Below are 24,162 nucleotides of genomic sequence, written 5' to 3' on the forward strand. Positions count from 1 at the left end.
ATTGATGTCTTCTTTCTCTACATTGAAAATAAAGTTACAAAAAAAACAAAAACAAAAAAAAATTAACAAAAATAAAATACAAAAAAATAAAGAAAGTGATACATTCGAAGATGTTACTGATCCCATGAAATTCAGTGGGTGCGGAACCATTGCAACTCAGTCACCCATAACGCAGCCAATGAGCACAAACATTGGAATTAAAGCAGGGATTCACTACGAGATACAAAATGGTATCATGGGGGGGATATTAGGAGGGTCATCCGATTTACGATGGCTGTCACTTCTGACATTTCATGGGGTTTGTTGTGATGAATCGGATCTTAACTCTGTATTAGCTAAGCTTTTCACTTAATATGGAGAGAGGTGTGTGCGAACTGGAATAAAACCATTATGGATAGAAAATAAAAAAATAAAAAATAAAAAAAATGATATATAAATAAACTTGGAATCTGTTCATACCTTCAATCTCTTGAATGAATACTTCACTAACGTAATGCATTTCACGGTAAGCACCTGCATTCATTTTTAGGACAATTGAAATCGTAATGTGGATGCCAGGGGAGTGACTGGCAGGGTACAGAGGGGACAGGAGACTGAATACCTGAAGTGCAAGCTCATGATTCTATTGTGGGACAGTTTTTTGGTTATATGTGATTTTAGCGAAGTAAAATTCAGAGTGGTAAGTTTTACTGAGGTAAAAAATACCGAAAAAATATATTTTCCTTCCCTTTTAACCCCATCCCCACCCATTTTAACTCCTTACCCCAATATATATATATATATATATATATATATATATATATATATATATATATATATATATATATATATATATATATATTAAAATGTTCAGTTTTTTTACTTCAGTAAAACTTAACACTCTGAATTTCTTTCAGTAACATGACTGTATTCCAGTTTTCTTTTTGCCAGAGTGGGCTGGTTACATGTGTTCCTGTATAGTTTTAACCAATAGTACTAAGCAAATATGCTTTCAAATGCACCAAACAGTCTGGTCTGAAAAAAAACAAATTGCAATTTGCGAGTGTGGGCCACTTTGTCATTGGTGCCCAGGCCAATTGTATCTCCCAGTCCGACCCTGGAGACCACTCATTCTCACAGCAGTCCTTAAGTGGGTGCCTTCGGACTTAAAGGAGAGTTAACTGCTTGTAACATTGACACTGCACTAGAATAGTCTCATTGTAATGCGTAAACAAGTTAGGTGCCCCACATACAGAGCCGGCCTTAGGGGGGGGCCAGCCGGGCGACCGCCCGGGGTGCCACGCCCCCCAGGGTGCCTTTTGCCCCTGCCACGCCAGCTCGGAGGAGTCTTTAAAGGGCTCGCCCGAGCTGGTGTTGTGGGAGAAGGCGCAGCAGGTGGCATTTTACCGTAAATTGTGCCCGCGGCAGGGGAGTGCATTTAAATGCGCCCCTCTGCCGCGGGCACTTTTCACAAGAAAAGGCACCAGTAGCCCCACACCACGCCAGCTCCGGGGAGTCTTTCAAGGGCTCCCCGGAGCTGGCATGGTGGCAGAAGGCGTGGCAGGCACCTCATTGCCATTGAATGAACCCGCGGCGTCGGGCTCATTCAATGGCAATGGGGTGCTAACGCGCCCTATTTAACCTCCTCGCCAAAGCAAAGAGGTTAAAAAAAAAAGTGGCCCCTCCTGGCCCCGCCCCCTGTTAACCAGGGGGCGCTGTGGGCGAGGGGGGGCGCCAGTTCGCCCAGGGCGCTGCTGCCCTTAAGGCCAGCCCTGCCCACATAAATAAACTCGGTCCCCCCCACCATCTCTGAAGTTAGCACCTCTCCCAACATTTGAAAGGTTAACATGCCAGCCCCTCACCGAAATGTAGGTTTCTTTGCACCACACACTCACACACACTTTTCTATACTGACTCCAGCATGTCATTCGTTTCCACATACCACAAGTCCCAAATCCGCTGCTTCTGAACTTGACAACGGCTGTCCTTTGGAATAGCACAAACTTCACTGCCCCCATATCTGCTGTACAGATGACCCCCCCCCCATACCGCTAATTCGCCTAGGAATTTAGTTCGCAGGCAGCAACTGCCCGAGTCGTCACCGCCGTTATCCGATGTCATTCTCAATCTCAAAAGAATGCCGTAGTCGTCCATTTTAAGGCACGAAGTTGCTCACTGCCCTGCCTTGCCGCTCTTGAATGATCACGTGGTGCTGTGGAGCGTATGGCCACGCGTGGGTTTAGGATTTACATGGTTTGCGCGCAACGTCACGGTGGCTGTCACGTGATGATCATGATGATGCGGAGGACACGTTGCTCAGGTCCGTTTCTCAGATAGGAACTAGAGACTGTCAGAAATGGCTGGTTCAGGGATGTGTCTATGCGATCTCATCAGGTGAGTGAATTACAGTAAATGGCACGTTTTTGAAACATGTTTTCAATTGAGATAGAAATGTGGAGGATTGCAGTTTCTTTTGACTGGTTGGCACTTTAGTTTTGGTAGAAAGTAGGAACTCTATACAAAGCATCGAAATTATTTTTAGCTGGTTGGCATTTCCATTCTAGTGATCCCAGTGTGTGTGGTGAGGTGAATGAGTTACAGTGCAGTGGCAAGGCTTGCAGAGATCTCAAGTTGCTGGTGGCTATCCGAGGGAAGTCCAGTCCTGTTTTTGCTTGGAATTCTGGGGCTTAAAGTTCTCCTATTTTGCAAATGGGAAAGAAAAAATGCAAGTTCTAGAATGCACAGGGGAAAAAACAAGATTGCATAGCCTTCTCACTCATGGTCACTGGACACGTAAGTGTTCTGGGCTTTCTTTACTCACAGTATCATCTTTCCATGCAGCCATTAATGAATGGGAGGTATAGGGCATTACCTCCACATCCTTCCTTCTCGTCCCAGTAACCCTTTATTTGTTTTTTCTTGGAGGTATACCTCCCACTTACACATTATCTAGTAGTTAAAAATGTCATGTCCTCCGGCTAGGAATTGACTTTTGGATGCAGGGCACTGGAGAGCTCTTTTGCGGGCCCCCTGGACATCTCCGGCAGGCGGTGGATTTGTTCCAGGAAGGGCATGTTCCTGGACTCCCTGTGGAGTATGGAATCCAGTTGAGGGATGGCCACTTGGCCCATTAAGTCCCTCTAGGTCCTCTTGCAGAGTGACGGGAACCGACCGAGGGCACGGGCAGGGAGAGCCTCTGGTCATCTGGCCGGGGGCTGACAAGTAAGTGGCTCAGGTGCGGGGGCTCCTCGATGTGGGTCTCTTCCCAGGCTACGGGGGGTGGTGACTGGTTACCAGGGTGTCATGCCTGCCCCCCACACACCCTGGTGGTATTTATGTGTGCACTTATAAAGCCTTGGGGCATCTAGGCCCTGGTTACAGAGAGTGCATGGTGCAGTACATAAAGTGCGAGAGTAATCATGTGATTATGTTCTAGAAGTAGGTGGTATAGGCCTTACCTCATGTTACGGGGCTACATCAGGCATGCAAACAGTGTAAGAGACAAAGGTGGTTGTTAGGGTCTGGTTGTCGTGGTTGGCCAGGCCAGGGAGCACTGTATGGTCGGCATGGCCATGGCTCCCTGCACGCATGGCTGCGCTGGAGACCAGGCTTGGTTCTCTGCTGTGCTCTGTTTGCGCTGAATTTGAGGGACGCTGCCCGGTTGTTGTGGTTACCGGTTGCTGCCTCCTCTGCAGTCCGCTATGTTGAAGTTGTTTCTGCTACCTCTTTCTTCCTGTTGCTGTTATATGAAACCATGAGGGGAAAAAGCTTGTGGAACATGCTGGGTCCTCTTCCAGTGAGGGCAGAAGGACTAGAAGGAAAAAAGGGAACTTTTCCTTCTACCTTAAAGGGCCTCATGAAACAGCCCATGAAATTTAAAGGTGCAATGAAGTGCTTCATTCAGTAGTAGTTTTTCGTCCGAGTCGGTTCCCTTTTCCTCCTCTTCAATGGTCTTGATCGCAGATGCAGAGAGGAAGTACTTGGGTAGAGAGGAAGTGGTGTCTGTGTTTTCCTATATTTTGACTAGCATGGGGATTCTGTGCCCGTGACCAAGCGGGGTCGACTGACCCTAAAATCAGAAAATGGGCACATACTCTTCGGATGCACACACGCGGAACGCCGCCATCCTGAAAAAAAAACAACCCATGAAAGATTAAGATATGTAACAGGTTAAACAACCAGTAAAATATAAAAAAGAAACACACAAAACATGCACTACTAAGTTCCTGAAAAAACATTGGGGATTCAAGTCAACCCAGACATAGCAGGAATGAAAATAGAAATCTGATGAAACATGAATAACTAATGAGCAGAAAGACAAGCAGCGAAGCTAACATTGCATGATTATCAAGATAAACCTATACAACAATCTGAATAGATGGCATGTAGTGGAGTAATTGAAGTCCTAAACTCTGAAAAACCTCATTCAAACCAAACCGTAATGATGGAGCAACTCACCAGAGGTTAACTATATATTGTTAGAACGCCAGACAAATTGCGAATTATTTTATGGATCTCCTGTTACTCTGAGGAAACAGTAAGAATTATTATGACAATAGGGAGAACTATGACACTGTTTTTGAAGAAACAATACAACACTATGCATGATTACTATTTGTTTGTGGGAAAACTGCAAAGATGTACTTACTGCACAAGATTTGTAATTAATCTGTTATCTGTGTGGAATTCACTGTTCCCTGAGAATGTCCAGGTACAGGAGAAACATATGCATGTGTCTCCAACTGGAGAATGTTGGCCCTTCTTGTAACACACGATATACCAAAGCAACTTTGGAAATAAACCAATAATGAACGAAGTCTAATGGTTGAATTTCTTTATAGAAATGGAGCAAAGGCGCAGAACTTTCACCTACCGACACCCAGACTATGCTACTTTATGAATTGACTGACTAGTGAATATCAGTCCTGGTTGGGAATCTGCAGCCAAGCCATGTCAATCACTAATTTAAGAAAGACAACACACGAGGTGGGTGCACTGCACTACACACTATTCACTCTCTCATTACTTGATACTTTTCAAATGGGACTTCCTCCTATCTCGGACATATCATCAAGGAAAGGATCCAGAGCTGCACACATACCTAGTGCACACATGCACTATTTACTATTTACCATTTCCACTTACCTGGACTCCAGTCTCCGGGCAGGTTCACCCTACAGCACGTGGATACCATACCAATGGTGAAAGGCGTTCTACAAATGCCCATTTATATAACATAACACGTAACCAGTGCTCCAGATATGATTTTGGGGTGGGAGTGTTTTACTCCCTATTTTTAAACTTTGAGAGTAAATGTGATTTCAAGGGAGTAAAAAGGAGTTGTCTCCTTCACAAGAGAGTAAAACGTATTTGACTTTCAGCCGATGCATGCAAAAAGCTAATACTGTATGGAAGTCATTGCCATGCAGCAGCGGTGCAACATTACCATGCAGCAGCGGTGCACATCATGACGGAAAAGCAGGTTTCTGTCACAATTTAACAGATCAAGCACAGTGTTCAGGAGAACAAACACACACTCACCATTGGAATAGAAGAGCACTTACACTGAGTTTCTCTTGGACACAAAGATTAGGTATAACGGCAGCATTAGCAGTTTAATGCTTCACTCACACAGAACGGATCACTTGACTAGGAGCCGTTCAGGCTTCAATTACACAAACAGAAACGATGAATCAGGGCAACATCAGTGCTAGCTAAAGCAAGGGTAGAAGATACCCACACAGAGAACAGATAAGGAATGTGTCTCCACAGTAGACACTTCACATATAACAGTTGCAACACTGGGGTGGAGTGTGCTCTCCTGAAGCATAATATAGAAAAGGTATGCCATCTGCCTCAGTACATCATGCTCTTCTCATTTGGAATAGGAACGTTGTGGGCCTAACAGTTCAAGATTGCCTTAGATAAGTCATTGGTCACAGTAGTAGAAGTTCCACTCGCATAGAGAAGGGACTGCTTGGGATGGAGCTTTGCAAGTGCACTCGCACTGAAAAGGTAAATGAAGTCCCTCAGAAATGCAAGCTACACTCTCCCAGAACTGGAACAGAATAGGCCTCAACAGTCCAAATTCCAATCACAAAGAAGCTGCACAGCAGGGGACTCTGTACTCCACGCTCCCCTCACATGAAATAGGAATGGCAAAACTGCAGGTGGGGGCACCGACCAGATTTTTGTACAATTGCCACTGGTGGTAATCCCGCCAAAGTCCTCATGGAGTCCTACGGACTCAAAGTGGATGAGCGCCACCCAGCCACCGTTTGTAAACCCCATGGGACCAAGTGGCAGTAATGGTAAGCAAGTTTGGTGGTAATTTGGTGGATTTACTGCTGACAGACCACCAAAGTCGTAATGAGGCTGTATATCTAGGAATCCTGCATGATTTAAACACTGTTTAAATAGAGAATACATTAAATTGCAAGAGTAAAAATAATTTAGGTCAGCAACAGTGTAAAGTATGGGACATTTCTTTATTTTTATTAAGTTTTTTTTTTTTTATGACGCGCTTAATACCCAAGTCCGGTTTCTAAGCGCAGATCTGGGTTTCGCAACCTCTGTTGCTCTGCGTGATATTGCTTCCAAGACCAGCACGTTGCCCCTGTGCTATTACTAATACCAGAACATTACTAAACTTGAACATGAATATGATACAAAAGCAGTTGTGTAGCAAAGGCGTCTGGCTTCAAAAAAGTTATTACATTTGTGAGAGACCTTCTCCCACACATGAATGTGTATGAACACACCAATAGTTCCATTTTGATGATAAATACACAATGCAAGAACTCCGAAAAATACTTTATGCAGTGCAAGCATGCATTCAATGAAAGAGCATCATTTGTTTGTTAAAAGGATAGTTCCCAATTGTAATTAAGTTTTCCATCTTATTACAGCTGTGATCCTAAAATGCTAGGAAAATAAATACGCATGAGCATTTACACACACAGAAGTTAAACAGAAAATAAAACATACCTCATCTCACTGTGTGCTGTTTCTGTCAGAAGCTCCTTCATGGCCTGAAATTTCCTTCATGCAGATAAGAATCAAAAGATGTGCTCTGGTTTTGTCCAGTTACTTGCCGTTTGCACTGAACTCTGTTCTCACCTAGTGCGCAAAAGGTACGCACTGAAAGATTAAAACATTTTGTAATTGCAAAATTTTAATGCATAAAAAGGCCTAGTACGATGCTTATCTGGAGATCTGTATTTAGCCATGCCACTCTTTCTGCCAAACCTATGTCCTTTTGACGGCACAGGTGTCTTCATCCCGCTACTATTGACAGTGGTGGTGGTGGTGTGGGCCATGAGGCAAACTCTGTCCTCCAGATGGTCCATTCGGGGTGCACAGTTTTTTCTCTGGGCTAACATGGCTGAGACTGTGCTGGGACGTTTAAGTAGACATCTGCTGGATGCAGCCGAGTGTGCACCTGATTTGGCAAATGGTTTACGGGGAACTGCCATGACGATGGGGACTGGTGTTTGTTGTCTCTGCGCCTCCTTCATATTTGGGGCTGAAAGATTTAGGGATACCTTAGAAGACAGAGTACTCTAGGTTTTTGGTGCAGATAAACGGGCAGATAGACTGATGTGATTCTTCCTTGTCCACATCTAAGATGTCCTCCAGTTCCAGACCCCAGCATTCCTTCTCGGGGAACAGATTCAGGTCCTTCCTATGGTTGCAACTGCGCTGATCCTGTCAGAGTGCCACAAAGCCTCCTAGACACTCACAGATGTCCTGTCTTGGCAGGCCAAGGAGTGGTAGACTCTAGCACTTCTTTCCATATGGGACAAGTGGTCATCGGATGCCTGCTTTTCTATAGACTAACCAGATGTGGTATCGAAACGCCCCTCCTATGCAGTCTGGCCATGATCATGTCTTGTATTCAATAAAATGTGGTGAACTGGTGGACTATGGGAAATGCCTTTGAGGCATTGCAGGTTGAGTGTGAGATCAAGAGGGTGCCTCGGATTCAACAAGGTCACCGGTTTACTCCCAGGTGTTTCTGTTCTGGTCCCCAAACCCTCCGGAAAATACAAACTGCTCCTGGATTTCGAAACCCTGAACAAATGTGTGGAAGTGGAGCGTTTAAAGATGGAAATCCTTTAGAAGAAACTCCCTCTCATTCGGGTAGGAAATTGGTTGGTGTTTCGGGATGCCCATTACCTTGTGGCCATGCACCCCTCTCAGTGGTAATGTCTCTGAATTGCTGTGGGGGATGGTTGTTTTCAATTCTTGGTTCTCCTTTTGGGTTGAAGGCGGCTCCAGTGGTGTTTACAAGGACAGTGGCTCACCTTCATTTGCAGGGCATCCATATCTTTCCTTGCCTCATCGATTAGCACTTCATGGTGGATCTCAGGGGAGGGTTCAGAACCATTGTCTTCTGATTTGTCTGGCTCGGCTTTACTATTGGGGGTTCCTGGTAACTCTGCAATAATCCCAGTTGTCTCCTTCTCACGCCCCATCTTCGTGGGGGCCATTTCTGTACTGCACAGAGGAAGGTCTTACCTCGAGAGGGAGTGCTGTGTCTCAAAATGTCTTGCCCATTTTTCTCAGGAATCGGGGGGGTCTCTGCAAGACAATTGCTAGTGATTGGGGGCCACATGGCCTCTGGAGGTTCCTGGGCTCGTCTCCACTGGAGACCCACAGTCTCACATCTCCTTACTTACTGGATCCCAGCCTCGCCTACAAGGCCTGGACCTTGTGACCCTGGACATTTGACAGGATCTGGAGTGGTGGTTTCTACGAGAATCTCAGAAGCGGTATTGGGGTTAGAATACCGCATGCAGACCATCCTTGTTACAGAAGCCAACTGTCTCGGGTGAGGGTGTCCACTCTGGGGTCAGTGACTGTACAGGGCACATGGTTTCTGGAGGTTCCTTCTCAGTTTCTCATGAGTGGAAGGAACTTTCTACCATTTACAATGTTCTTGTTCGATCACACACAAGCCTGGCTGTCTTGTCAGGATGGATATACCACTGCTTTGGCTTTTGTGTACCTTCAGGGGGTTGGCTGTCAATGTCCTTGAGTGCCTTCACTGGGAATATTTGGGCCGGGGCAGAGGATAGTCTGATCTTTCTGGAAGCAGTCCATGTGATGCGAGTCAATTTTGAGGTGGATCACCTGTTTAAGCTGTGGTTCTACCCGCCAGGACTTTTTCGGATATCTATCACTGACTTGGGTTGCCAATGATTCTCTTTGCCTTCCCTTCTTCAGCAAAGGTGCAGAAAGTTTGCTTCAGGTTCTGGGCTGTGGGTATCTGGGGGGTAGATGCCCTGAATCTGGGATGACCCAGAGTCTACTGTAGGCCTTCCGTCTGAGTCCCCTCTTCCCCTGAATGGTGCAGAGTTTCGGGATGAGCGGGCGACTGTCCTCTTGGGGATCCCTGTTTGTCCATTGGGGTGCTGCTTTCCTTCTCTTCTGGGTCTTTGGTGTAATGGAACATTCAGGATTCCTAGGTGGCACTGCACTCTGTTAGCAGGTCATGGGTTTGGGACCCAATATGTACAATGTCCATTTTGTATGTTGAAAGATCGACAGAGCACGTTTTTTCTGCTTAGGTTGCGGACGCTATACTCCATGCGAGGCACCCATTCACCTTGAAGACCTATGAGTGGCACTGTGAGTGTTTCGTACGTGTTGTAGGTGATTGGCTACGTTACCTCTTTGTGGTCTCCCTTCTAGGTTCCTGGAGGGATCTGAAAAGGGGCTGGCAGTGTTCTCTCAGAGCTCCTAGTGGGCGGCCTTTGAGGCTCTTAAAGGGAACTTGCAGGGCGATATGGATGGGGAATCTCTGGTGGGGGGATTCCTTTAAGGTCAATACCTCTTGCTTCCTCTCGCCCCTGCTCCTGTATGAGCCTTCCTTTTGGGATATATCTTTGGTGTTGGATTCTATAGGGTCCTCCCTTTGAGCCTCTTGAGGGAATTGGCTTCAATCAGTTTGCGCTCAAGACAGCATTCTTGATTGCTGTTACCTCAGCCCGTAGGTTGTGTTGGATAGGATGTGGCTTTGTATCGTCCTCCCTTTCTGCAAGTACTCCCAGTGGCAGTTGTTTTATGTTGTAACCCTAATTTCTTCCAAAGGTTTTGTCTATAGTCTCCTAGGGCACATCCCGGAGCGCGTTTTAGGTCTTCGTACTTGGGGAATGGTGGCCGCCTGACAGACATTTAGGGGATTTCTCGGCGGGAGATAGGCAGGGCAGCTACTTGGGCTGATCAGATCACATTTATTGGGCGTTGTGGACTTACCGAGGATAACCCAAGGGATGGGTCCTTTGGGTTTGGTATGCTGTTGATTGACATGGGTTGATAGGCTTTATGGGGAAATAAGTTGGTTTTGGGATGCAGTGACCGTGTGGTCTGAGTGTGCCTCATTGGGACCTCTCCCCATTACTTTGCTTTGGTACACCTCAAGTAAGTACTGGGATGAGGAAGAGGGATGTGGAGGTAATGCCTCGATTACGTACCGTAACCTTTGTTACTTCTAGTACTAATCGTCCTTGTCGCAGTACTGACAACCCTCCTCTCTCTCTCCCTGGGCTGGGAAGGTCCCATGCTCCGGCTTGGGAAATTAGTAACTACTGGATTATGGGAAATTAGTAACTACTGGATTATGGGTAAGTGGGAGGTATTCTACTGCCAAGGAAAAACAATAAAGGTTTCCTTTAGTGAGTAGGACTGGGAGTAATGAAGATTACCGGTAAGTAATCCGGGAATTCGTGAGTAGACCCAAAGGTGTCTTCAGCCAGAAGGTTGTGCGAATTACGTCCTGTTTCTTTTTTTTGTTTTTTTTATGGGTCAATTGTGTTCTTCCAATGTGCAGAAGAAAAAGCAGGGACCGAGACCTAACCAGCAATCTTCATGGGTTTCTATGCTCCACTCCGATAATCCCACTACAGTCTAGATTGGGTGCAGCTAGTCAGTTCGTGACGTGGAGGAGTGCAGAGCACTCACATTTTCCGTGGCCTGCGTGAAAAGGCCACCAGGTCCTGTTTTCCCCTTTGGATACTGAGACTTTTAAATGTAGGAAAACTCAAATTCCCACAATTCTGAGTAACAAGTGGACTGGGTGGCCGACGAGTAATCTGAGAGCTCTGAGGGTGTAAAGTTTGTCACTGAATTGACATGCGCAAGGGCACCCATACTAGCCCAGCAAGGTCTTGGAGAGATTCCCCTTAACCTTTTTTGAAAATGCTGGGTTGAAATCTGCATTTTGCAGCACAAATGTTAAACATTAACAATATAGCGTTTACTCTGTTCTGCAGGCCATTACGTAAAATACTCCAATAGCTACTCCCCAATAGTACAAAGGAGCATTTTGCAAAACGTGTTGATTGTTGGCTGTCCCCAAAGAAAGCATTGACCCACTTTCAAGCAAGTTCTGTCCAAATTTGATTATGGGGTCTGACTCCTCTTTCCTGTGATTTGTATCAACAAGGTAAATCGGGCTGGTCTGAAGGCATACCAGCATTGCCTCTGTTAAACACATTTTCGTATTGCTAGTACCCAACGAAACCGCAAGTCCTGCCACGATATATTCATGCACTACCCACCTTTCATGTTGCAGTGCACAAATGACCTGCTGCGACATGTCTCACCATGTGCAGGTGCTCCCCTCTCACCCCCACACTCCCTATTCAAAATTATTTCACGCTCAGTGCCCACAAACTGCGCCTTTTCCACAGACACAACAACATAAGTACACACACGAAAACAATATAACAAATGTAAACAAGTTTTTCTTGTCGGTGAGCCTAACCACTAAGAATATTTAATTATTTCCCTCTGATATTGGGATACTTGAGATTTCCTTAAACTGCCCAGTACATCTTATGTTCAAGGCTTGGACACCACTCAAAACAGCCTTTGTGATAGACCCATCTGCTTGTATTCATTGTTGGACAAATGTATGCACCATATAAACAACATCAAACTATCGGCTGTAACACTTTAAGGAGAGCTTAGAATTTTACAAAGGAAGTGCTACTCCTATGTTATTTTTAATGTCTGCTGCCAGGAGACAAACTTGGTGGTGGGGGGAGGGTGGGGGTAAATAACGTGTCAAACGGTGGCTGAGGGTTTACCTTTTATAGTCTGTGTGGACAGGGCAAGCTTACTTGTACTGTCCCTTTTCTCAAAAAGGAATGTTTGGGGGAGAGAGTGGCAAATTAGCCGTGAATAATGCAATTTAAAGCACTTTGGGCCAATGTGATTCCCCCAAATAAGGTAGAAAATGCTATTCGGCAGCATAGTTGTGATGTGGTGCATGGTTGGCTTTGCCAATTGGCTAGTTTGTTATGCATATTCATCTAGACTGTACCATTTATCCCATGTAAGACTGTTTGTGTGCTACATTTGGCGTTTCTTTGAAGTGTAAGATAGGAGGACCTGGGCAACAGTTTAGAAACTGCTCCATGATTTTGTGCCTTGGCATAGTGTCACCTGAGGCATCATCATTTAGCCTAACCTCCTAATGTGGCATCATAAGGCAGAAAAGCTGTAGAAAGAATGTTTTGCATAGATATAACATAGATGCGACCAACTATGATGTTTCCAAAGTGAAAAAGGTTGTCTCCGTTTATTGGGTGGACTGTTGGGCAAGGCTTGATAACAATAACCGCCTCCAAAATCATCCCACCTCTTATAATAACAGCACAGCTTGACAACTCCAACACCAAAATGATACGGGTTATGGAAATAGATACTTTTTCTCTAAACAACATTTCCCTGTAAAGCACACAAATCCACCGCAGATGGGGCAACGCGACTCTCCAGACAGCACTCCTGACGGACACCACAGACAACCACATAATTTAAATTGGCAACCTGGAGCACACATTAATTAAAATACTCCAGAAATCTCGCACTATCTAAAACCAACACAGGACAGAGAGCCCTATCTTTTCAGATTTGCACAAATCAACATTGCAAAAAGCACTCTGGAGCACTGACTGGTGTTACATATCTCCCTGTCGGATCAAATGATATATGGGTGTCAGGAAGGGCCAGTGCTACAACTACACAGTTCTTGTAGACAACCTTGGTGGCCACTAACAGAGACGCACAAGGAGACACTATTTTGTCCCGAAAATGATTTTAATCTGCCGCATTGTAAGAGTCTTTAATTCGAATAGTGTCAACTTGCTCACTTCTAAGGACAGCAATGTTTGCAGTTTAAATCAGTGAGATTACATTGTTTGGCTAGGATCACACACTTTGGTTAAGTAGTGAAGCCAGGATTTCAACCCATCTTGCAATTTAGGCAATTGACCCTATGCTTTTCAGCTGTACTTTGTTTTGTACAAATAGTTAAATTGCAATAATACAGACTTCTGTTCACTTGCAAAATACACAAATTGCATAGCAAAGCAACCGAATAATATTCAAATCTTTATAGAAACATCTTCAGGCAAAATAATATAATTCTGTTTTACTGAATGGAAAAAATAGAAGTCACAGAATTCACGCATGAAAATCTCATATTTACACTACTATATTTTAGCACTTTAAGGCACGCACTAAAATAATGTGTGTTGCAAACTTCCAACTTGATGTCTGATTTTAACTTGACTATGCACTTTGAAGCATTTTAAGTTGGTAGACTTTAGGGATATAAATGTTTTGAAGCTGGCTTCAGTTGGAAATGCCCCACCACAGTGCCAATTGCCTTGCATTCACGCATAAGAAAGGCGCTGCTAATAATTGTTTGCAGTAGCAATTACGAGGAGGACAAGACGCTGGTTATCATTTGCATTTTGTCCTGCTCATGACCGCTCAGAAGGTGAGCAGGCCCCTTTTCCGCAACAGCCCACAGTTTGATAGAAAGGGGGGTAAATGCAGCCATTCATTAAACTGGTGCCCATCAGCTGCGTATTTCTGCAAACATAGACAAGTGTGGAAATGTTGGCACTGTGGATGGCAGCGGGATGTGCCGCCGGGATACGTCGATCTGCCTCAAGGCCCTCCTGATCAGGCAGCAGCTGGGGAAAACATCCCGGACTGCTCCAAAACTTCTGTATTGAGGAGCAAGGAGCCCTCTTCCCCTGCGGTCGGTTCGTTATGGAGTAGACTGTTACTGCTATATTAACCCCCACATGGGTGGGCATACCTGTCAAAGGATTGGAAGATGTTTAGAAATGTGGTGTTCTGTTAGGTGAGGATTGGAGCTTGAGCTTACATGTGTAGCATTGGGGAGAATTCTCATTTCTGTGCTAATTTGTTGGAATTTAGGACTTTTTAATTTTAACCCTGGAGTGAGTGAGACTTTTTTCTCACTCTCTCTCATGTGTTTTGACCTGATTTGAATGATGTTTCCTCTGTTTTTGGAGTCTGACAAACTCCATAGACATCTACGTTTTGTATGGTGACTCGCAGCACCTTCAGTGCAGTGTCACAGAGAAATCCTTTTAGATTTCTCATAAGGTTTAAATACCTTTTCTTGTGTGAACTACTGTACCCAAAAATAGTAAAGTGAAATTGACTTTACTTACATTTTTGCCTTCGTATGTCCAGCACACCCCATTTTATGTGGAGTGCTGGGGGGGGGGGGTTACCTAGTAGCATCCTACAGTCTCATGTAACATTTTGTATGTTACCCTCACTACTTAAAATGGCTGGTGGCAGTGGTTTAATTTTCCTACTTGTGCTTTTCTACCGCAGTCTGAATCCCCAGCTGCACTATGGGACCCATGGGTGACCATTTTGTCAAAATGGCCCCGGTCTTCTTTTTTTGCCATTTTCTGTTTGTGAGGTCTTTCTTGGGTTTTACCCTGTGCGTTGAGCCAGGTTTGAGCCCTTTGTTTGTTTTGCCCTTGTCTGGCTTCAGCCCTGCAGCCTGCCTCTGGCTCCAGTGTGTCTGGAGAGGCAAGGCAAGATGTGAGGGAGGTTCCCGAAACTCTGCTGTCCTTTGTCTATAGGAATGCCTGAATGCAACCAGTCCTAATTGGCTACCCTGCTGTGTGATTGATAGCTTAGGCTGTGCATGAATGGGAGAAACCTGCTTAAAAGGTGAGGGTTTTGGGACTGGAGGCAGTCGACCACTGGGAGAAACACACGACGAAGAAACCGTGAACAAAAGTTGCTGCATCCTCCGCTGGTCCTTTGAATTGCCTGGTGAAGCCCTGCTGCTGTGCTGAAACTCCTTTTTCAATTTGACAGAGAAGCTCCAGAAGGGACTACTTTTTCCCTTGGATTAGTGGGACCAACTCACCCCGAGACGAGCTCCACTGGACCATCTTCCCCGACTGGCTGTACTTCTTTGCTGCTGCAGGAACTGAGTGCCAGGGGTTGAGAAATCTGTAGTTGAGTGCAACGTCTGAAATCCAGGCTAGAAGCTCCAGGAGTCTCATAAGGACCCTCCAGAAGCAGGACGACCAGAGCTCAAGTCCCTTCACCAGAGTGTAGGACCCAAGGAGTGAAGGAAGCCCAAACCGGTATCCGAGATCTGCGACGGTGCTGTTTATCAAGCGCTGAAACCGCAAAATGCTGCCGAACCGAAATGAGCCTGTAGCTGCCGACAACCTCCAAACTGCCGCCGGAGGAGCCCTCCAGACGTCCTCCCTCTTGTCCCCACGACTGAGGCTCAGGAACTCAGGGTCTGCATTGCTTCTACAGAACAGAATCCAGCTGGACCACTCTTCTTCAAACCAGAGGTACTGTTTCGACTTGGGGCATTTACCTCTGTGTCTTTGAGCTGTGCTTTTCTTAATTGAGACTTGCAGTGGCTTATCCATAGAGTTGATTCCAACTCTGCTTTTCAAAGGCTTAACAGCTTGAGACTCAACACGTGATTTTTCTACAAACTATCTTACTTTGTGCAAGACTTCTAAGAAGTGCCTCAGCTCCATTAGACTGTGCTCCAATTGACTTTGGCTGCCCTGGCTTCCTGTAAGCTCTTCTAGCCCATTGACTTTGATATTGTTTGACCCTGATGGGTGGTAACTTGTTTTAGACTGTTATTGCTGGGAAAGGCTTGTCTAGATTTCATTGGATGTTTTAGTTGTCCTCACATATACTGAGAACCTGTTTAATCTCTTTCCTTTCTGCAACCTCAGAATCTGCAAAGTATAACCAGTGATACATAAATACCATTACTGTCCTTGTGAATGAAGTCACCTCAGGGTGTAGGAAGTGTGTAAGAAGCATACCCAAAGAGTATCCGCTGACTTGTTTGATTCTGAAAAGTATTTTAAAGTATATTTACAGTGTTACATATTTTGCCCTTTTTAAAGAACGCTTATTTAAAAATTGGTAATAAATAAATAACTATTTATAACTGAGAGGGGAGTGGCTAACTGGCCATGTAGCAAGACGTGCCTGATGAGAGCTGCTCCGGAGATCCGACATTGATCCGAAATTGCACATGCTGGAAATGGTCATCCTACTACAATAATGGAAACACGGGCGTGTGAATAGATGCCCTGCCACTACTGAAAATATTGAGCAGATTGTGTGAGCAGCAACAGTGAAACTGACATTGGAACGTTCGGCGGCCCTGATACAAAGTATCTAAAATGGCGGACAACAATGGGCGAGCGGCCGCAAATGCAGGATCAGATGAATGAACTGAAGTGCGGCGTGTATAAGAATACACTGTTGCCTGGAGTTCAATTGGACCCCTGCCGATGGAACGGGGAGCGGCGACTTGGTACGAGGTCGCGCTGCCGTGAGGAGACCGAAAGTGCGTGTGAGCCCAGGCTGTGGTCGCTTTGGCCGTATGCGGAGAAGTTGGGGGCCGGTGATTGGAGCCTGCGTACCCCCCCCCCCCAACAGCGTGGGATATCGTGTGAGCGGCTCCCTGCAGCCCGCGAGTGCTGACGAATTGCATAGGCGGGTGCCGCGTAATAAGAGCGGAGGTGCGGCTGAGAGCTCGGGCAAGCGGACAGCTGCCGAGTGTTAGCGACAGGAGCGGAGGTCCCGTGTGTGTGTGTGTGTGTGTGTGTGTCAGGCGCTTAATAAAGTGTATGAGGACACCCGTGTGTGCGGGACTATGGTGCCAGGACTCGCTGAGTCCATTGAGTCTCTGGGCACCGGTACACGTATAATGAGGGAGCTGCGCGGCTCCTTGGAGGACATTTCCTTTGACTCTGCTGTGCGGCGGATTAAGGGAGGGGCTACCATCATCGTCTTGAGACGAAGTGCCACCATTACACAGTGAAAGCACCCGCGCCCGTGAGAGAAAGGAACAGGGGCTTGCTGCCTTTAATAATAAGCAATACTTGGACTGAATGGAAAGTGGGACCGGCGTTGCTTGCATGACTGTTCTCCCTCACGACAGGCAAGCTGGAAGCGAGACACCTGGAACGAGGCATTGCTGACAAACAAAGGGGATTTATCCTTGGCATTGACACAGGGGGGACCTGGAGCCTGGGGTCGGATATTAACTGTAGCAGCCACTGGACATGTGAGGTGCCCAGTGGAGCGCCTGATATAGGTGGATCGCGCCACTGTGCTCGCTGGATGAAAGTGCGGGAGGCAGAGGAAGAGGGGAGGCCTTCCTGCACCATCTGGGGCACGACTGCGTGGCTGCCGCGCCACACGAGCTCCGAGGCGCCGGGGGGAGGCAGATAGCCTGCAAAACACAAGGGCTGCGCTTCAAGAGCAGATGCTGGAAAGCGCAAAGTGCGGAATTGCGCTGTGTGGCAGATGAGGCAACTGATACGTGGGAGGACATAACCCACTCGAGCGCATTGCTCAGTGCGCAGGAATCCATGCGGGCACCCTGGAACAATAACCAGAACCAGTAGTAACCTGCAGACAACACGGTGAAATAGAGCAACAGAATTGCTGTGCCACGGACGGAGCATTGTGGGACACTTGACCTGGATCACAAGATGACAGGGAGAGTGATCAAAGGCAAGAGCAAGCAACCCACGATGGAGGCGTTTGCCAAGACACTACAGTCTCCAGCTGCGCTGGCGGGTGCAAGTGGGTCCACGGGAAACTCCCCTGGGACTGAAAACCACCAGATATTGGCAGCCATAACGGAACTAAAGGATTCCTGGGGGGTAGTAATGGCGGACTTAAGGACCTCCTTAGAGGCTAAGATCGACGCAGTGGGGATAGATGTCAACTTGCTGCGACAAGATGTCAGGGCGCTGGCAGATAGAACAAGCCCCATGGAAAGTGCGGTCAAAACTAACATGACCACCAGCACTGATAATGCAAAGGAAGTCCACATACTAAAGCAGAAAGTGGCTAACTTGGAGAACCGTGCGGAGGAGGCGGAAGGGAGAGCGAGAAGGAATAATATTTGAGTGGTTGGTCTGCCGGAAGGAGAAGGCCAGGATCCTACAGACTGTGAAGAATATGATCCTGTAGGAAATAGGAGCTGCGAAACTCTCACAAGGATTCACAGTGGAGCGTGCACATAGAGCCCTCACGAGGAAACCAAAGCCCGGAGCCCCTCCCTGCGCAATAATTGCCAAGATTTTGAATTATAAAGATCGTGAGAAGGTTTTGGAGTATTTCAGGAAAGGGGGGACGATAGATAGAGCCTCAGCTGCCATCACAGCTTATCCTGATTATACAATGCTGGTCCAGAGGCAGAGGTATAGCTATGTAGCGGTGAAGAGACGGCTGCGTACGGCTGGCATCAAATATATGCTTCTGTACCGTGCAAGATTGAAAGTGTTACACAAGAGTCGAATAATGTTCTTTGATACCCCAGAGGAGGCTGCTGCATGGCTGGACCTACAGGGCTGCTCGGAACAGGATGCTGCACGGGCCCAAGGAGAATAAGATTAGTGACTAAGACAATTCATGCATACTGGTATATCACACTGTGAGGTATCCCAGTAGAGACTCGATAGAAACATTAAAAGATGAGTAGGGATGGGAGGTGCGGAAGGTAAGTTAGGATATCCTTGATTTTACTGAGGTGCATTGGACTGGAATATAGAGCTTTGATTATACAAGTAAATTGGATACTAGCATGTGGTTGAATTGTGGCAAATAGGAGCAGCAGAACACAGGCACCTTACCCCCCAAGTAGTAGTAGAAGTAGCAGGATAGCCATTAGGGCTACCTCACCCTGCTGAGCTTCGAGTACAGGCTATTGCCAGAAAGGGCTAGATGCGGGGGTGCCTTAGATCCAGGGATGGAGCTGGGCAACTGCTGAGGCTGAAGTTGGGGAAGGGAAGGGTAGCGAGACGGGGGGGTGTTTGGGGTGTTTGTAGTTAAGGGTAGTTTGAACTGGGGAACGAGCCTATATAGACAGAAACGGGAAGGGGAACTGGACTGCACCGATGGGGGGGGAGGGGAACGGGGACTCTAACAAGCCATGGGGGACCTTAAAATAATTACATGGAATGTCAGAGGCCTCAATAGTTATCTAAAGAGAAACAAGGTTATTTTGTACCTGCGCAGACAAAAGATAGATATTGCACTGCTGCAGGAGACTCACCTGACACGGGAAAAGCTGGGAACGGTTGTGAAAAAATGGAAAGGTGTTGTGGCGGCCTCGACATATTCTGCCTATGCTAGAGGAGTGCTCATCTGGGTGGCGCCGCATGTCCCATTTCATTTGTTGCAGGAAACTGCGGAAGCAGATGGGAGGATGGTCATATTGAGGGGATTGGTGGAGAATAGGGAGATGAGCATTGTGAATACATACGCCCCAACCAGAATACGGCACCATATTTCAGAACCCTGAGTACTAATCTTAGCATGTGTATGGGGAATGCGGTAATCTGGGGTGGGGATTTTAACAGTGTACTAAACCCTAGGGTGGATAGATCGGATCGGAAGATTGATAGACCCGCCCCAGCGGCTAAAGCGTTGCCCCCCCGAGAGCAACGATTCCAACATGGCTTCTCCGGGCAGAGGTGCTTAAAGATCCCCATTTTAGGGAAGACATAAGAGAGATTATAAACTACTTTGAGGTGAATAAGGGTAGCGTGGACTCGGCGAGCACGCTATGGGAAGCTTTCAAGGTGGTGATGCGGGGCGTAGCCATAGCAAAATCTAAAGGCCTGCAAGGCGGGATCCTGGCCGATCTACATGAAACAGAAAGGGAATTGGAAAAGGCGATGAGGGGGAGAGATGACACTGAAAGAGACATGGAGCTGATACTTAAACTGCAGCACACATGTGCGGAGCAATGGCACAGACTGTGTAACCTTAACTATAAAAATATATAGAGAGACAGCATGCGGGAGGAGATAAAACAGGAAGGCTTTTGGCATGGTTATACAAGAGCGAGATCCCCAGACCCACCATTAGGACAATAACGAGAGAAGATGGCAGTATAGCTGACACCCAGGAGGGAGTTGATCAGGAGTTTGCAGATTACTGCAGGGAACTATACGGGGATGAGGAGAGAAGCAGTTATGAAGAAATAACAGAAACACTAGAAGACATAGGTTTGCCTACAATAAGTGCTGAAGGAAGAGAGGAGCTGGATGCGCCGATTACCTTCGAGGAGTTAGAAGTGGTGAGGCAGTTACCTAATAGTAAGACCCTGGGGGCGGACGGGTTTCCAAGTGAGTTTTATAAAGTGTACAAAGCAGAAGTGCTCCCCCCGATGTTGGATATGTTAAATGAAGCGTTTGAGGTGGGACGGCTGCCAGAGTCACTTAGAGAAGCAATTATAATACCGCTTCCCAAACCTAACAAGCCTGGGCATAGCTGTGGCTCCTATAGACCATTGTCGATGCTGAACCAGGACAGCAAGATATTGACGGCTGTCTTGGCAAGCAGATTGCGAAGAATAATTGGCAAACTAATACACCCCGACCAGACGGGCTATGTCCCGAATAGGAACATAACTCATAATCATAGACGACTCCATCGGGTTGTTGATTGGAGGAGCAGGAATGAGGGTGAAATGGCAATTGTGTCCTTGGACGCTGTGAAGGCCTTTGATTCTGTCAAGTGGCCATGGCTGCAGGCGGCCTTGGCGGGCTATGGTATGGGGCCTGGATACATAAGATGGGCAAAGATGCTATATAGTGAACCGTTGGCCAGAGTCAAAACAGGAGCAGTGATATCCGAAAGGTGGCAACTAGGCAGGGGCACCAGACAGGGGTGCCCATGGTCCCCTATGCTGTACATATTAGCTTTAGAGCCTTTGGTGATATACCTCAGACAACAGTACGATACTATAGGCATCGAGGTGGGAGGGGAGCGACACTTGATCTCCTTGTATGCGGATGATTTGCTGCTGTACCTGAGGCACCCGGAGGAGAATCTCCAGTACATCCTGGAGGTGATGGAGAGGTATGCGGGGCTGTCTGGCATAGCAGTGAATCCTCAGAAATCTATTCTTTTCCCGCTAGGTAGTTATAAGGGAATCCCTGTCAGACGATTGCCGGTGCTGCAAACTCCTTGGGCTGTTGGTACCTTTCGGTACCTTTGGATAGATAAGTACCACACTGTGGAAGAAGAACACCGGTACAATACCGAGGTAGCCATAGAGAAAATTGAGAAGTGTATGAAATTCTGGGTGAAGTTGCCTCTAGCAATGATGGGACGAGGGGCAATGCTCATGATGGTGGTCTTGCCCAGGCTCCTGCATTATTTTGGGAACATTCCGTACCTGATACCCAAGAAGTTTTTCACTAGACTGAACGGCATGTGCAGGGATTTCCTGTGGCATGGCACCAGGAATAGGGTGGCACTATGGAAGCTGCAGAACCTTTATGAAAAAGGGGGAATAAAACTGCCTAATTATGAGGTCTATTACGTAGCGAGCCAACTGCAATATATCGCTAAATGGCTCTCAGATGAAGAGACCCCTGAATCTAGGTTGTTTAGACAAGATTGTGCCCCATTTTATTTAAGAGATGATCTGGCTGCCCAAAACAGAAATGAAAGAACGCCCTAAGATGATGATGCTTGGGTGAAAGATGTGGAGCCGGGCATGCCAGATGATGGAAAACCCAGTCCCATGCTCCCCGCAGATACCGTTGGTTGCATTGGCAGAGGGAGATGAGCAGCTACGGATGACAATCAGGAACCACTGGGAATCGGTGGGGTTGGTAACAATGGGAGATGTCTGGCGGGAGGGGACTATCATAAATTCTGAAGAGCTAGTAGAGGAAATGGGGTTACACGTGCGCCAGTATATCGCATATAGTAGAAGGGTGCAGAGAATTAAGAAAACATGGCCTGACACAGTACTAGAAGAAGAACCAGATGCTACCATAGACACAATATATGATATAACTGAGGGAGGGCCTGAGAGCTCTAGATTGTACGAGATGATGTCTGAGGTCGGTAAAGAATTAACGCAATTGAGACTAGACTGGGAAGCCGAAGTGGGAGCCCCGATAGAGGACGGGTTGTAGGAACGTGCCCTGGGGTACCATAAGAAGGTGTCAAACGCAAGATTAAAACAGATACAATTATATATTACGCACAGAGCATACATGACACCCCTGAGGATATCGAGGTTTGAAAATGCCGGACGACAAACATGTCCCAAATGCGACGAAGAACAGGCTGATATGGTACACATGTTCTGGTCATGCCTGGTGATTGAGCGCTTCTGGGCTGAAGTAGCGTGGAAACTAGCGGAAAGGGGGGTCACTATTATCATAGATTCAGCCTGAGCCTGCTTACTGGGGGGGTTCCCCAGATCGCTGAAACTTAAGCATGTCAATAAATTGAAAGATCTAGCATATGTGCTCGCAAAAAGGATTGCCATGGGATGGAAGACTTGTCATGGGCCACGGGTGGATGTGTGGTGGAAAGAGTTGCAGAAGTGGGCGGAGGCGGAGACCATGGTATGGCAAGAGGCAAGTAACATAGGGAGAGAGGAAGAGGTGGGAACCCTGATGGCATGGAAATCGTTGATAGCGGAACTGTTTGGAACGATACAAGATCTGACGGAATCCACGGAAAATAAGACCCCATCACGCGTGGCAGATACAGAGTGAGTGGAACAAATAGGCTCGCATGGGGGGGTGCGATAAGGGGAGCAGTGACTGAAATTATGCAGTGAACAATGTGAACAATTGTACTGTTGATATCTGCACTGCGCTTTTGGTTTGTATTGGTTTTGTTTGTTTGAATATACAATAAAAATTGTTTAAAAAAAAAACTATTTATAACTGAAACCTTGAGTTTCAACCTGTTACTTGATAACTTCTATTTGCGAATTTCATTGCTACAGCTCTACAGCTCACATTTACCCCTCTTGAGATAGGCCTGGCTGCTCAGTCACACTACCAACTTGTGTAGTACAGATCTATACCAAAAGGTGGGTTACCAAATACCAAGTAGACAAGTGTTGTGTAGTCTCACACAGTGTTACTACATCAGCTCTTGCCTACACTGGTGGCAGGCGCTGGGATTGGCGTAGAATGGTTACAATTACTATTTGCTGTACTTGTGCCCAACTTAATCAGCCACAAGGCTCCGCCAAAAAGTTAAGCAATTGTAACATGCCGCATATGGATAACTTTAATGAGGCAGCCCTGATTGCCCCGACAGTAGAACAAGTGAAAGATATGTGTAAAACAAGGGGGGTCTTACTCTGAAAGTAAAAAAAAATTAATTGATTGTAAGGTTGTTAAATCACCAAAGCTTGGGTAGTAGGCCTGTAACACCTACTCACCCAAATAATGTGGATGATAATGACGAGGATGCTAGTTTAGGGTCAAACTCCAATCTGCAAGAGGAGGCAGAGGAGTGTCCAGAAGGGAGATTCCCTCTGCCACAGCCTGCCCCTGTACCTCAATCACTTCCCATTGGGACCCCACAAGGCCTGAATCTAAACCCAGAGTATATTTCTCTTGAGAAGCTAAGATTAGAGTTGAAGTTCAAGAAACTAGATGTCCAAGCTGAAACATCAAGAGGTGAAACTAAGAGAAGGAGAAATGCAGCATGAAATGGAAATGAAAAAGATGTCCCTTGATTCTGCTTCCCTTTCAGGGTCTTGTAGGTCTGCTAGTCCCAAGAAGCCTCGCCTGCCTAAAGAAGCAGTGAGTATGTATGAACCTAAACTTGATGTGTTGGATTGGCTGGGTGCATTTGAGTACACCTATGGTCTTCAAAGAATAAGTGGGAATTATTTAATTCCATGGCTCATGTCTAGGCTAGATTCTCCCCCTGAATGCTGTGATGCTGTGATGCTGTGATGGAGTTGGGTGCCAGTGAAAGGATTATGAATCCGTTAAGCTGGCATTAATAGCCAGATTTGGGAAAACTCCTTCCCAGTACCTTAAGAGG

General features: G+C 46.5%; 1 protein-coding gene across 2 annotated transcripts in view; it reads left to right on the forward strand.

Annotated features, from left to right (window-relative positions):
* The first annotated feature begins 2,254 nt into the window (after positions 1 to 2,254).
* ALG11 (ALG11 alpha-1,2-mannosyltransferase) overlaps positions 2,255 to 24,162 on the forward strand; it is a 189,508-nt gene continuing 167,600 nt past the window's right edge. The window contains exon 1 of one of the 2 annotated variants that reach the window (XM_069639130.1): positions 2,255 to 2,373. In XM_069639130.1, the coding sequence (XP_069495231.1) occupies positions 2,336 to 2,373 (38 nt within the window). In that variant the 5' untranslated portion in view covers positions 2,255 to 2,335. Of the gene's footprint in view, positions 2,374 to 2,710; positions 2,773 to 24,162 lie in introns of those variants that run through there. The other variant, XM_069639131.1, reaches the window with a different exon arrangement.

The sequence above is a fragment of the Ambystoma mexicanum genome, chromosome 7q (genome assembly GCF_040938575.1).
Source record: "Ambystoma mexicanum isolate Mex_15411 chromosome 7q, UKY_AmexF1_1, whole genome shotgun sequence".
Lineage (NCBI taxonomy): Eukaryota > Metazoa > Chordata > Amphibia > Caudata > Ambystomatidae > Ambystoma > Ambystoma mexicanum.